This window comes from Labrus mixtus, chromosome 20 (assembly GCF_963584025.1).
Source record: "Labrus mixtus chromosome 20, fLabMix1.1, whole genome shotgun sequence".
Taxonomy (NCBI): domain Eukaryota; kingdom Metazoa; phylum Chordata; class Actinopteri; order Labriformes; family Labridae; genus Labrus; species Labrus mixtus.
The window spans coordinates 23,879,173-23,891,482 of NC_083631.1; the positions used below are offsets into that span (position 1 = coordinate 23,879,173).

A 12,310-nucleotide genomic window follows, 5' to 3' on the forward strand; every position below is an offset into this window, starting at 1 on the left:
GCAGAGAAACTTCTGCTCACACGCTGCAGGAACTGAAAGAGTTAAATTTAATTTAACAGATATTTACTCTGATCTTACATGAGCATGCTCACCGACTTCAGAGAGTGTTTTAAAATGAATGCAAACACATTTTCCATGTTTTGTTCTGGTAGATTTATGTTACATCCTCTTTCTTCATCAGAATCAGATTTATTGTCCAGGTATGCTTACACACACACACACACACACACACACACACACACACACACACACAGGGGAGGAATTTAACTTTGGTGAACTGTGCTCTCTTATGTACAGGTACAACATTAAATATCAACAATAAACAGAATTTTATTTTTTTATTCAACCTTTATTTAACCAGGAAAGAAACCGATTGAGATTAAAAATCTCTTTTTCAAGAGTGTCCTGGCCAAGACAGGCAGCAAAACATTAACGGAGTTTCACACGGACAACGAGCAGCCAATCTTTCAAATACAAAAATACATGATTAGACATGAAAAGACACAAATAATAAGAAAATATAAATATTTACATGACTAAGTATGAAACAGTGATGAGTTGCTTTATGTTGCCGTGTGAGTGACAGGTGAGGCCTTCTGTCGTGCAGAGTCCTCGGCTGCTCTGGGGTAGATCTCGATACCTGCTTTGATACCACAGCAACAAAGATCAGAGTCCTCGGCGCCCGAAACTGACATGGCAGGCTAACTCCTGCACGCGCTCTCAGTTGCACTAAAGATTGGTTTTGTGATGTAGTCAGCTGCGCTCGCTCTTTACTCACGGCAGCACTCACTCGAGGCGACCATCCCGCACAGTTCCTTGGCCCTGGCACGGTTGGATGAGGTGTGCTTCAGGTTAGCACAGGTTAGGGAATGCAACGTGGACAAGACGTATAATCGATAAGAGGGCTGTACTGTATCTGATTCTGACCAAAACGTCTCAAAATAAGACGCACAGTCTGTAAAGTAGCCGTCATGTTCTCTGTGTTGTTCTCCGACGTTAGACCAGAGAAAATTCATGGTGGCGGTATTCTCATGATTCAGTCTATGGCCGCTATGTGACAGTGTGAGTGCAGGCCGGCGGGGGACTGGGGATGGGGGGGAGGGGGCACAATCGAGCCTCAGCAGGGTACGAGTGTGCGACAGTGCACCCAAAGACTCTTTTCAAACCTGGTATTCAAATGTGAAAATCAGGACTCATTGTCTGGATTTAAATGTGTCGTGTTCTGCTCGGCTGTCAGCCTCAGTGAGAGGAAAAAAACTGCTCAAAAAAAAATCATCATTAAAATTTCTCCCAGTTGGAAAAAGTTCTCTGAAAGTTTGTTTCTTGTTTCCCTGTTGTCTCTACATTGAGTGTGTGAGCGCGTCTCGTTGAGCTATAATTTAAAGCAGCTTTTACAACAAACGATCGACTGACCGGAGGATGAAGAGCTTTGTTTCATCCTGTTTGTGTTGTTCTCAGTTCTCTGCTGTAATCACACCTGTTTGTTTCCTCCTTCTCGCAGCGAGGAGGACGGCGAGCACGAGAAGAAGAAGATCTGGTACTACAGCACCAAGGCTCAGCTGGAGGAGCTGATGGAGAGTCTGGATCAGGAGTACTGGGAGGTGGACCTGCACGCCACCCTGGAGGAGATGAAGGAGGAGGTGCGAGCTCACATGGACATCACGGAGGACCTGACCAACAAAGCCCGCTCGAACAACAAAGCCTACCTCACCGCCGTCAACGGTACGGATTCCATTTAGTTTTCACTCTGACATTTAATGTTTGCAGCATCTTTGTCTCTGTCACATGATTACATTTTTAAATCACATCATGTCTGCACTCCTCAGTGATGATGACAAGAAATGACCCCAAATTAGGAACGTGTGTGTGTGTGTGTGTGTGTGTGTGTGTGTGTGTGTGTGTGTGTGTGTGTGTGTGTGTGTGTGTGTGTGTGTGTGTGTGTGTGTGTGTGTGTGTGTGTGTGTGTGTGTGTGTGTGTGTGTGTGTGTGTGTGTGTGTGTGTGTGTGTGTGTGTGTGTGTGTGTGTGTGTGTGTGTGTGTGTGTGTGTGTGTGTGTGTGTGTGTGTGTGTGTGTGTGTGTGTGTGTGTGTGTGTGGTTTCATTCTGATAAAATATACTTCCTCCCATCATGCAGTGCTGCTCTTACAGTTGACACAGGAATGTAAATGGCCGCCTCGTCTTCCTGCTCTCGCTGACGACAGCTAACTGTTTTTTCCCCCGTTGACCCTCGTCTTAAGTCGGCCGAGGCGTTCAAAGACTTCTGGTTTCCATGGCAGCAGTTTGACTGTCAGCCATATTTAAGACTTTTGTTGTGTTTGTCACCAAAATGCCTTCAGACACCAGTCGACCAGTCGTGTTCTGTGTTCGTTGGGGGTCAGACTCTTCAGCATGGATCGTTTATTTTTGCAGAAAGATGTTTTTGTGAAGCGGTTTCAGAGCTTAGTTTCTCCATCAGTGATTTATGGGTGTTTTTGGTTCACTTCACTGCTGCTGCTGCACAGTTCCTCTCTTCCTCTCAGCCCGTTTTGACACTTCTCTCTCTGTGAGAACTGAAGTTATGAAACAAGGTTCTCTGGAGGTTTTGGTCTCATGAGGACTAAAAATCTGCCCGTCTTGAATCTTGATGATTTTAAACGCTGTTCTTGAGTTATTGGCTCTATCTTGTTGACAGAAAAAGCAACACTTAATTTTGGTTTTGGATATTTTCTGAAGAGCTGAGACAATTTCTCTTTCATCAGAAAATTTTAGTAAATTTATTTTAAAGGAGCAGTATGTAACTCTGCCCCCTAGTGTTTAAAATGAGTACTGCAGTCTAAATTCTAAACATCATAGAGAGCTGTCTCCCCCCCCCCCTCCTCTCTAGAGTCCATGCTCACACAGGTCACCATGTGGTGGACTCTGAAGCTTCAGTGTTTATCCAGCTCTGCATGGGTCTGTAAACCTTTCTGTGTTCTAACCTCTCTCCATTTTTCAAAAGCATCTCCAATATTGATCCTAGTTTGAGCACGTTTCTGCTCGTGGAGCTTATTAGAAACATGCAGAGGCTTTTTAGGTCGGGTACAATCACTTCTATCTGAACCACTTCTCTTGACCGCTTCCATCGCTGCAACACCTGTTGACCTGATAACTGCTCTCATATCAAACTGAGGGGCGTCCAAAACGGCCGTGTGGGGGTGTCTTAAAAACGCCTACCTTCTCTGGTCCAAACAAATCCAGAGCATTCAGGAGCAGAATCTAAAGTTAGAAGGAGGACATACTGGCTGCTGCATTGTTGTCAGAGAAGCCAGCACTTCAACATGTTTCCTTAATGATCAGATAGTAAGATACCTTTATCATCTCACTCTCTACACAGCTCACTGAAGTCAGTGTGTTGTGTCCTAACTTGTTAAAAGCTTCTGCTCATGTCCGTTGATTTGTGTTTGTAGAAGTGATCACGGAGCGTCTGAAGGTCAGGCGGGAGGCGCAGGAAGCAAAGAGGCGAGCAGAGGAGGCGAAGCGGGAAACAGAAACGAGCTCGGTGAAGACGGAGGGGAACGGAGAAGTCCTCCCAAACGCTGAGCGCACAGAGGATGCTAACTCACACGGTAAAGTGACCCACATGTGCAGAGAAACATTTTCTGTGGACGCCGTCTTAGTGGCGTTTCAGCAGCTGTATGAACGTTATAATGACTCCAGTGGTTCTGTTGCTCTGTGTTAGCAGCTGCAGCTCCGCCTCCTGCAGAGGAGAGCTCGGCGTCCGATCCAAACTCCGGCTCGGCCGCCCAGGACTCGACCTCGCCGACAACAGAGAGCGCCGAATCAAACAAGGACACGCCGTCTGCCTGCTCCAGGACCCCGGAGAGCTCCGGGTCCCCTCTGGTGGCGGGGCAGGAAAGGACAGGTACGTGAAGCCGTGTGGTCGTTCACCTCATCCTCCACCTCTGATCTTCTGTTTCACATCCGTCCTCACCTGCCGGCTTGTTTCTGACATTTACCCCAAACGTTAGCTTTAGCTTTTTTTGGCTTAAGCCACAACATTACTGTCTTCATCAGCTGAGGTCAGGAGTGCATGCAATGGTCTCGTTATGCTTAGAGCGCCCTCTGCTGGTTGAAACTGCAAACTACAGCCTGCTTCCTTTAAAGTTCCCTCTCAGAGAGTTTTATTTTCCTTCCTTCATTTCATCTTTGCAGAACATTTCCAGTCACTCCTCTTGTCTTCTCTAAGCCTGAAGCTAAAGCTGAAGCTCCCCGTTTGTCTTGTGCTACGCGTCGTCTCCTGCTCATAAAAAGCAGGTTTTTGGCTCGGTGATAGACGGCGCCCCTGGCAGCAGCTAGCTCGCCCCGTCTGTCACAGTCGGCTCCTTCTTCTTGTTCCAGTTTGTGATCGTTTGTTCCTGTTGCTGAGACAAAAGACTCTGAGCCTGGAAGCCCCCCCCCCCCCTTAAAGACAGAGCTGCTGTCTTTAGTTGGCCCAGCAGCAAGTGCACAGCTTGTTCTGGATTTGTGGGTCTGGGTTTTATCTGAACTAGACCAAAGACTCTTTGTGGGTCGTCGACTCATGTGTCTTAAGACAAACGTGTAAACGCAAACAGCCACAACACTCCGACTTTATCTGGAGTTTCTCCTGCCAGAGCCTGGAACTTTTTAAAAAACTTTTAAAACCACTTAATCTGCTCATCATTACTCTAGTCTCCTTCTATCCTCTAATCCACTCATGTCCTCTGCTCTCCTCTCTTCATGTCCTCTGCTCTCCTCTCTTCATGTCCTCTGCTCTCCTCTCCTCTCTTCATGTCCTCTGCTCTCCTCTCCTCTCTTCATGTCCTCTGCTCTCCTCTCCTCTCTTCATGTCCTCTCCTCTCCTCTCCTCATGTCCTCTGCTCTCCTCTCCTCATGTCCTCTGCTCTCCTCTCCTCATGTCCTCTGCTCTCCTCTCCTCTCCTCATGTCCTCTGCTCTCCTCTCCTCATGTCCTCTGCTCTCCTCTCCTCATGTCCTCTGCTCTCCTCTCCTCTCTTCATGTCCTCTGCTCTCCTCTCCTCTCTTCATGTCCTCTGCTCTCCTCTCCTCTCTTCATGTCCTCTGCTCTCCTCTCCTCTCTTCATGTCCTCTGCTCTCCTCTCCTCTCCTCATGTCCTCTGCTCTGCTCTCCTCTCCTCATGTCCTCTGCTCTCCTCTCCTCATGTCCTCTGCTCTCCTCTCCTCTCCTCTTGTCCTCTGCTCTCCTCTCCTCTCTTCATGTCCTCTGCTCTCCTCTCCTCATGTCCTCTGCTCTCCTCTCCTCATGTCCTCTGCTCTCCTCTCCTCATGTCCTCTGCTCTCCTCTCCTCATGTCCTCTGCTCTCCTCTCCTCTCCTCATGTCCTCTGCTCTCCTCTCCTCTCCTCATGTCCTCTGCTCTCCTCTCCTTTCCTCATGTCCTCTGCTCTCCTCATGTCCTCTGCTCTCCTCTCCTCTCCTCATGTCCTCTGCTCTCCTCTCCTCTCCTCATGTCCTCTGCTCTCCTCTCCTTTCCTCATGTCCTCTGCTCTCCTCATGTCCTCTGCTCTCCTCTCCTCTCCTCATGTCCTCTGCTCTCCTCTCCTCTCCTCATGTCCTCTGCTCTCCTCTCCTCATGTCCTCTGCTCTCCTCTCCTCTCCTCATGTCCTCTCCTCTCCTCTCCTCTCCTCATGTCCTCTGCTCTCCTCTCCTCATGTCCTCTGCTCTCCTCTCCTCTCCTCATGTCCTCTGCTCTCCTCTCCTCATGTCCTCTGCTCTCCTCTCCTCATGTCCTCTGCTCTCCTCTCCTCATGTCCTCTGCTCTCCTCTCCTCATGTCCTCTGCTCTCCTCTCCTCATGTCCTCTGCTCTCCTCTCCTCTCCTCATGTCCTCTGCTCTCCTCATGTCCTCTGCTCTCCTCTCCTCTCCTCATGTCCTCTGCTCTCCTCTCCTCTCCTCTCCTCATGTCCTCTGCTCTCCTCTCCTCTCCTCATGTCCTCTGCTCTCCTCTCCTCATGTCCTCTGCTCTCCTCTCCTCATGTCCTCTCCTCTCCTCTCCTCTCCTCATGTCCTCTGCTCTCCTCTCCTCATGTCCTCTGCTCTCCTCTCCTCTCCTCATGTCCTCTGCTCTCCTCTCCTCATGTCCTCTGCTCTCCTCTCCTCATGTCCTCTGCTCTCCTCTCCTCTCCTCATGTCCTCTGCTCTCCTCTCCTCTCCTCATGTCCTCTGCTCTCCTCTCCTCTCCTCATGTCCTCTCCTCTCCTCTCCTCATGTCCTCTCCTCTCCTCTCCTCTCCTCATGTCCTCTGCTCTCCTCTCTTCATGTCCTCTGCTCTCCTCTCCTCATGTCCTCTGCTCTGCTCTCCTCTCCTCATGTCCTCTGCTCTCCTCTCCTCATGTCCTCTGCTCTGCTCTCCTCTCCTCATGTCCTCTCCTCTCCTCTCCTCATGTCCTCTCCTCTCCTCATGTTCTCTCCTCTCATCTCCTCTCCTCATGTCCTCTCCTCTCCTCTCCTCTCCTCATGTCCTTTCCTCTCCTCCCCTCCCCTCCCCTCCTCTCCTCTTGTGTCCTCTCCTCTCCTCTCCCCTCCTGTCCTCTCCTCATGTCCTCTCCTCTCCTCTCCTCTTGTGTCCTCTCCTCTCCTCTCCCCTCCCCTCCTGTCCTCTCCTCATGTCCTCTCCTCTTGTGTCCTCTCCTCTCCCTTCCTCTCCTCTCCTCATGTCCTCTCCTCTCCTCTCCTCTTGTGTCCTCTCCTCTCCTCTCCCTTCCTGTCCTCTCCTCTCCTCTTGTGTCCTCTCCTCTCCTCTCCCCTCCTCTCCTCTCCTGTGTCTCTCCTCTCCTCTTAATACTTCCTAATACCTGTGCACTCTCTCTCTTACAGGTGAGGATGCAAAAGCAGAATCCAGCAGTGAAGACAAACAGCCTGACAAGTCGCAGACACAAACTGCAGATCAGCCACAGAATCAGGCGTCTCAGGCGTCTCAGGCGGCGAGCAGCAGTCAGGTGTCCGGCTGTGAGAACGTCTTGAAAGCGGAGCAGCCCGACCTGACCGACCCGTGCTCTCGCTCGTCTTTCACCAGCCAGGACGGGACAGGTGATGATGAGCAGAAACATTCAGTCAGTTCAAACTGAACCAGACCGGAGAGTTTAACCATGAGAGCGTTGTCTGCTTTGTGATTTTTACAGACGAGTACAACGAGAAGTTTAAAAGTGAAAAAGGACGAGTGGCAGGACATCGATCGAATCATCACACGCCTCGAGGGAGCAAAGAGGTGAGAACGGGGCGCCACTTTTTAACCTCAGAGTTCAACAAAAGCTCTGGATCATTTTACACTCAGTCAGAAAAACTTTCAAATAAAGAGAAAACTAACAAGTTGTATCCAGAGTGACATCAGAGGACGTCTCTGTAGCGTGCAGCAGTAGGACGCCTTTGGTGGCGTGCAGGAAGTGTGTGACGTCCCAGTGAAGCTGTAAAGTGTTTTTTTTTTGTCTTGTAAAATATCTGACTGTTATGTTCCCTCGTGTTTCAGTCGTCTCCGGTGCCTTTTGAAGGCGAGTCCACGCGCCTCAGCTTCTTCAAAAGAGACCTCGCCGTCAACCTGAACAACCTGTTCAAACTGGGCCAGGAGGGTAAATACCGCGTCTACCACAACCAGTACAGCACCAACGTCCTGGCCCTGAACAAGCACCAGCACCGCGAGGACCACGACAAGAGACGCCACCTCTCGCACAAGTTCAGCCTGACCACCGCCGCCGAGTTCAAGTGGAACGGCTCCATCTACGGCTCGCGGAGTCTGACCGTCTCCACGCTGCGGCTCACCATCATCCAGCTGGAGACCAGCGTGCCCGGGCCGTTCATGCATCCTAACTGGGCGTCGCACAGGTACGACGATGTTTCAGACGATGATAGAAGAACGTCCTTTTAAAACAAACCCTGTGTTGTCCACAGCTGTCACCACCAGGACGTGTGCACCTGGCGTTGCAACAAACAAATGTCTGGTTCTCTTTTCCAACAGAGTCTTCAATCTGTTTATTTTAGTTCATGATCGGGGTTCACTGATGCAACATAAATGTCTCATTCTGTCCAACACATCATAAAGCATAAACTGTTACATCCAAGTCAACCCGACACGGTCAAAAAACTAGAAGCTTCCAAACACACCTGAATCGAATTACCTGGAGCCTTGGCTTTATGCACAGCACAAGTCAAGACTCCACCTAGTGTTCAGCGTCGGAATTACACTCAAATACAAATTCATAGTGTTCTGTTAGGTTTCTTGCAAAGATCGAATAAAACAAGCATTTTGGCTCCTACATGCATCGTCTCCATGACAACAGTTACTTAAAAACAACGGCTGTATGACCGACACTGCTCTGTTGTTTTGAAATCATTGTTTCCTTCATTATGTGCATCAAACGGAGGATGTTTGTCCTCATACTTTGTCTCGATGCGGAATATCATATTTTTAAAAGAGCGCTGGAGACGTCAGCGCTTTTCTGAAAAGTTAAAGACTTTGAGGGTCGATGTGTTCGCTGTGGCCGAACAAAAGAGGAAGAGCGCTCGGGAAAAAGACGCTTGGTGCTGCGCTTTGAATCCAGACGGGCGCTTTCTGCTTTCAAACGCTCTCTACTCATTGAAAACAATTTTTTAAAAGACGCCGGCGCTCTGGGTGGACGCGGGCCCTAATGTCAGAAACTGAACAACCTGCTGTGTAATCTGTTGTGCTTCTAAAATGTTTCCTCATTCTTGTTTGTTTTCAGGACCAACTGGAACAAAGCGGTGCAGATGTGCAGCAAAGCCCGAGAGTTCGCTTTGGCTCTGGCCATCCTGGAGTGTGCCATCAAACCCGTGGTCACGCTGCCCGTGTGGAAAGACTCTCTGGGACACACGAGGTGAAGGAAGAGGAAAACTAGCCACACAAACACCACACTGTTTGTTTTGGACCCGTATGAAAGTTTTTCAAAAGTTCAACTTTTGAGGTCATGCTGTGGAGTCGCAGCGCTCGTTCAAGTCACATTTGGCCGAAGCAGCAAATCCAATCAAGAAGCTTTACATCCTCAAGGAGAGAGCTCTACGATTGCTTAAATCCATTTTTCCCCACTTATTTAATTTGGCGCCCACGCAGCCCGGGCGCTCCCAGCTGATTATTCTCCCCAGATAAAAATTTCCCCTGAACGCCTCCCGTGGACAGGTGTTGCAAATTAGCATTTTGCTATAAACACTAAGAGCAGTGCATCTGGAACGTGTGCATGGTTAAATGTTACAGCACCAATGTTACTGTCCATGTTAAATAAACAAATAAATACAAATAAGCTCAGGCAGGCGATGAGTCTCTGTGTGATCAGGCCCTCGAGCTGCTGTCTCACTACAGTCAGTTGTTGCAAAAACAAGAAGGCTGAATAATAACTTTTTCATTGTCCTTTAAATCTTTCTCACACGTTCTGTTTCCTGCTTCAGACTACATCGTATGACCTCCATGGAGCGAGACGATAAGGAGAAGGTGAAGAAGCGGGAGAAAAAACTGGAGGACGAGGAGACGCTGCTACAGGCCACATGGGTCAAATACACAATCCCCATCAAGCACCAGGTAGGAGGACTAAGACCTGGGGTTAAAACCAGACCTGCAGAGATCTGAAACAGGAAGTCACCTCCGAGGTCAAACACCTGACACATGTTAGAGAATATCTTAGAAATAAAGCTCACACACTTTAAACTGTGTTTGTGTTCCAGGTGTGGAAGCAGAAGGGGGAGGAGTACAGAGTGACCGGGTACGGCGGCTGGAGCTGGAGCAGTAAAACTCGGGTGCCGCGTTTCGTCCCAAAGCTTCCGGGGAACACGAACGTAAACTACCGCAAAGAACTCGAGGGTAAAGACTCAACGGGATGAAATATCATTCTCCTGCTGATGGAAACGTTTTTTTACTCATACCGTGATTTCTCTTTGTTAGCAGCTAAACTGAGGAAGGAAGACGCAGCAGCTTGCACTACAAAGCCGGAGAGTTCAGTAGAAAATGTGAAGGAGAGTCAGAAGAGATCAGAGGAGGAAGAAGCTTCTGTCAGCGCGTCGGCTCAGAGCACGTCATCAGACGAGGGCAGCAAACCGCCGACCTCCACGGGGGGAGAAACGCCCGCTGAGGAGACGGGAAAGAACAAAGAAAAGAGAGAAGAGGAAAAAATGGAGGTCGACCCCTCCTCAGAAACGACTTCTTCAAGTGCCCAGAAAGGTAAACGTGTTGTATGAACATTTTCTGTTTCCCCCTCTGGATTCTTTGTGCATATGATGAGTTGTGTAAATCAGTGAACTTCTTCTTGTGATGAAAACAGAAAACTCAAAGTACTTTGTCTTTTTTCGATTCTCTGATTTTTCAAAAATCCAAAAATCCAAAACAAAAAACGCCCAACCAGAATTTACATTTTTAGACACTTCAAATCCATTATTCCCCCTTTACCTTTTCTGAAGATTGTTTCCGTTTTATTATAGATGGAAATAACAGGAGCAAAATGTTTCATACTGAGTGCAGATGTGAAAACAGCTTAAAGTTAAAAATCCCTAATCCCTCCATGATCCACTGACCTTTTTTTTTTTTTGCAACTTTGTGTTTATTGGGCAATCCAAACATAGTTAATTTCTTACATCATTATTATTATTATTATTATTATTTTTTTAAATGTTATACAAAACAATAATAGAATGCAGAAGAAGAAAACAAAATGGTTATAATAATATCTTAGTTTGCCCAATTTTTTTTTGTAATAGAGAAAAATAAAACAACAAAAAACAAGCAACCCACACACACACCCAAATCAAAAAATTGACACACACATCACCGATGACATCACCATGATTTAATTTCACCTCTGACCTCTTTGACTTTTTGTTTTAGATCAAACTGAAAACCCAGAAGCTTCCTCGCCGTCTGTGCAGCCGGCGCCGGAGGAACCGATGCTGAAAGTGGAACGACCCGTGAAGGAGGAGAGCGCCGCCCCGAAGCCGTACTACGATGTTGTGAACGTCAGCGAGGGCTTCCAGCTGCGGACGGCGTACAAGAAGAAGGTGAAACCCTCGAAGCTGGACGGGCTTCTGGAGCGCCGCGTGAAGCAGTTCACTCTGGAGGAGAAGCAGAGGCTGGAGAAGATGAGGCAGGCGGCCATGATGTCCAAAACGAGCGCCGCAAAGTCGGGGGTAAAGGTCGAGGGATGGACGTCGAGCAAACAGACGCCGGCCGTCACCCCGGGTGTGAAAGAAGAGAAGGAGGCGGGGCTTCAGGTGACGGACAGCGTGGTTAAGAAGCTGAACTTTGAGCAGAACGAGAGAAAGGAAACCAACTCCGACGCCAACCACAGCAAAGAGACGGAGGTGAACGCCGCCGGGAACGGGGACGCCGCAGCTCTCCCGGAAATGAATGGAGGAACCGTAACGAGCTCCGAGCTGAACAACGAGAACAACGGTGAACAGGACGCCAACGAGAGCGACGAAAAAACACAGAAAGCAGAGGTGGCTCGGGTGGGAGAGAACGCCAAGAAGAGAGCGTACGAGGAAATCGAACGAGACGCGGAGAGCGCGGCGGGGGCGGAGCAAAGCAGGAGCGGCGCGGTGCAGGTGAACGGGCGAGCCGGGGTCAGCGACTCGGACGCAACAAGTCAACTCCACGATGACGTCAAAGAGCCGCTGGTGAACGGAAACCTCTCGCAAAATAACGTTCCCGACGAATGTCATCAACCGCCGACCAAAGTCCCGAAGTTAGAGAACCACGTGTCGGAGCGAGGAGACGAGAAGAGCGAGGATGGGACGGTGAAGAGCGAGGCCGCGGCGCCCGCTTCCTGTCTGAATAGTAACACTACAGATAAGACGACCCCCGCCGCCGCAGAGTCCCACAATGCACTGCAGCCTGACGGGAAGTCTCAAACCGCAGGTGGCGCAGTCACGTCTGTTGCCACGGCGACCAGCAGCCAGCCCGTCTCCAGAGCAGCCGTCGTCGCCCCGAGGACCAAACTCACGGACGCATCGGGGTCGACGGCGGCGGGCGGCGGCTCCATGACGATCAGTAAAGAATATTCCACCAGAGACCGGGTCAGCCTGCTCAAGTTCTCCAAGTCCAAGAAGACGCGGTCGGGGACGGCGCTCCCGTCCTACCGCAAGTTCGTCACCAAGAGCAGCAAGAAGAGCATCTTCATCCTGCCCAACGACGACCTGAAGAGGCTGGCGAGGAGGTCGGGCATCAGAGAGGTGCCCATCTTTAACTACAACGCCAAGCCCGCCCTCGACATCTGGCCCTACCCTTCACCTCGACCCACCTTCAGCATCACATGGAGGTCGGTACTCTTTAATCAAAATGAGACTTCTCTTTTTTTATTACT

General features: G+C 49.4%; 1 protein-coding gene across 4 annotated transcripts in view; it reads left to right on the plus strand.

Annotated features, from left to right (window-relative positions):
• The window catches only part of LOC132954345 (nucleosome-remodeling factor subunit BPTF-like), a 35,526-nt gene that overhangs the window by 3,894 nt on the left and 19,322 nt on the right, over positions 1-12,310 (plus strand). For 3 of the 4 annotated variants that reach the window (XM_061026881.1, XM_061026884.1, XM_061026885.1), the window contains exons 3-13: positions 1,502-1,722; positions 3,426-3,584; positions 3,701-3,880; positions 6,834-7,046; positions 7,139-7,224; positions 7,483-7,835; positions 8,714-8,845; positions 9,411-9,540; positions 9,684-9,819; positions 9,901-10,176; positions 10,837-12,265. In XM_061026881.1, coding sequence (XP_060882864.1) covers positions 1,502-1,722; positions 3,426-3,584; positions 3,701-3,880; positions 6,834-7,046; positions 7,139-7,224; positions 7,483-7,835; positions 8,714-8,845; positions 9,411-9,540; positions 9,684-9,819; positions 9,901-10,176; positions 10,837-12,265 — 3,315 coding nt within the window. The remainder of the gene's footprint in view (positions 1-1,501; positions 1,723-3,425; positions 3,585-3,700; positions 3,881-6,833; positions 7,047-7,138; positions 7,225-7,482; positions 7,836-8,713; positions 8,846-9,410; positions 9,541-9,683; positions 9,820-9,900; positions 10,177-10,836; positions 12,266-12,310) is intronic. The other variant, XM_061026882.1, reaches the window with a different exon arrangement.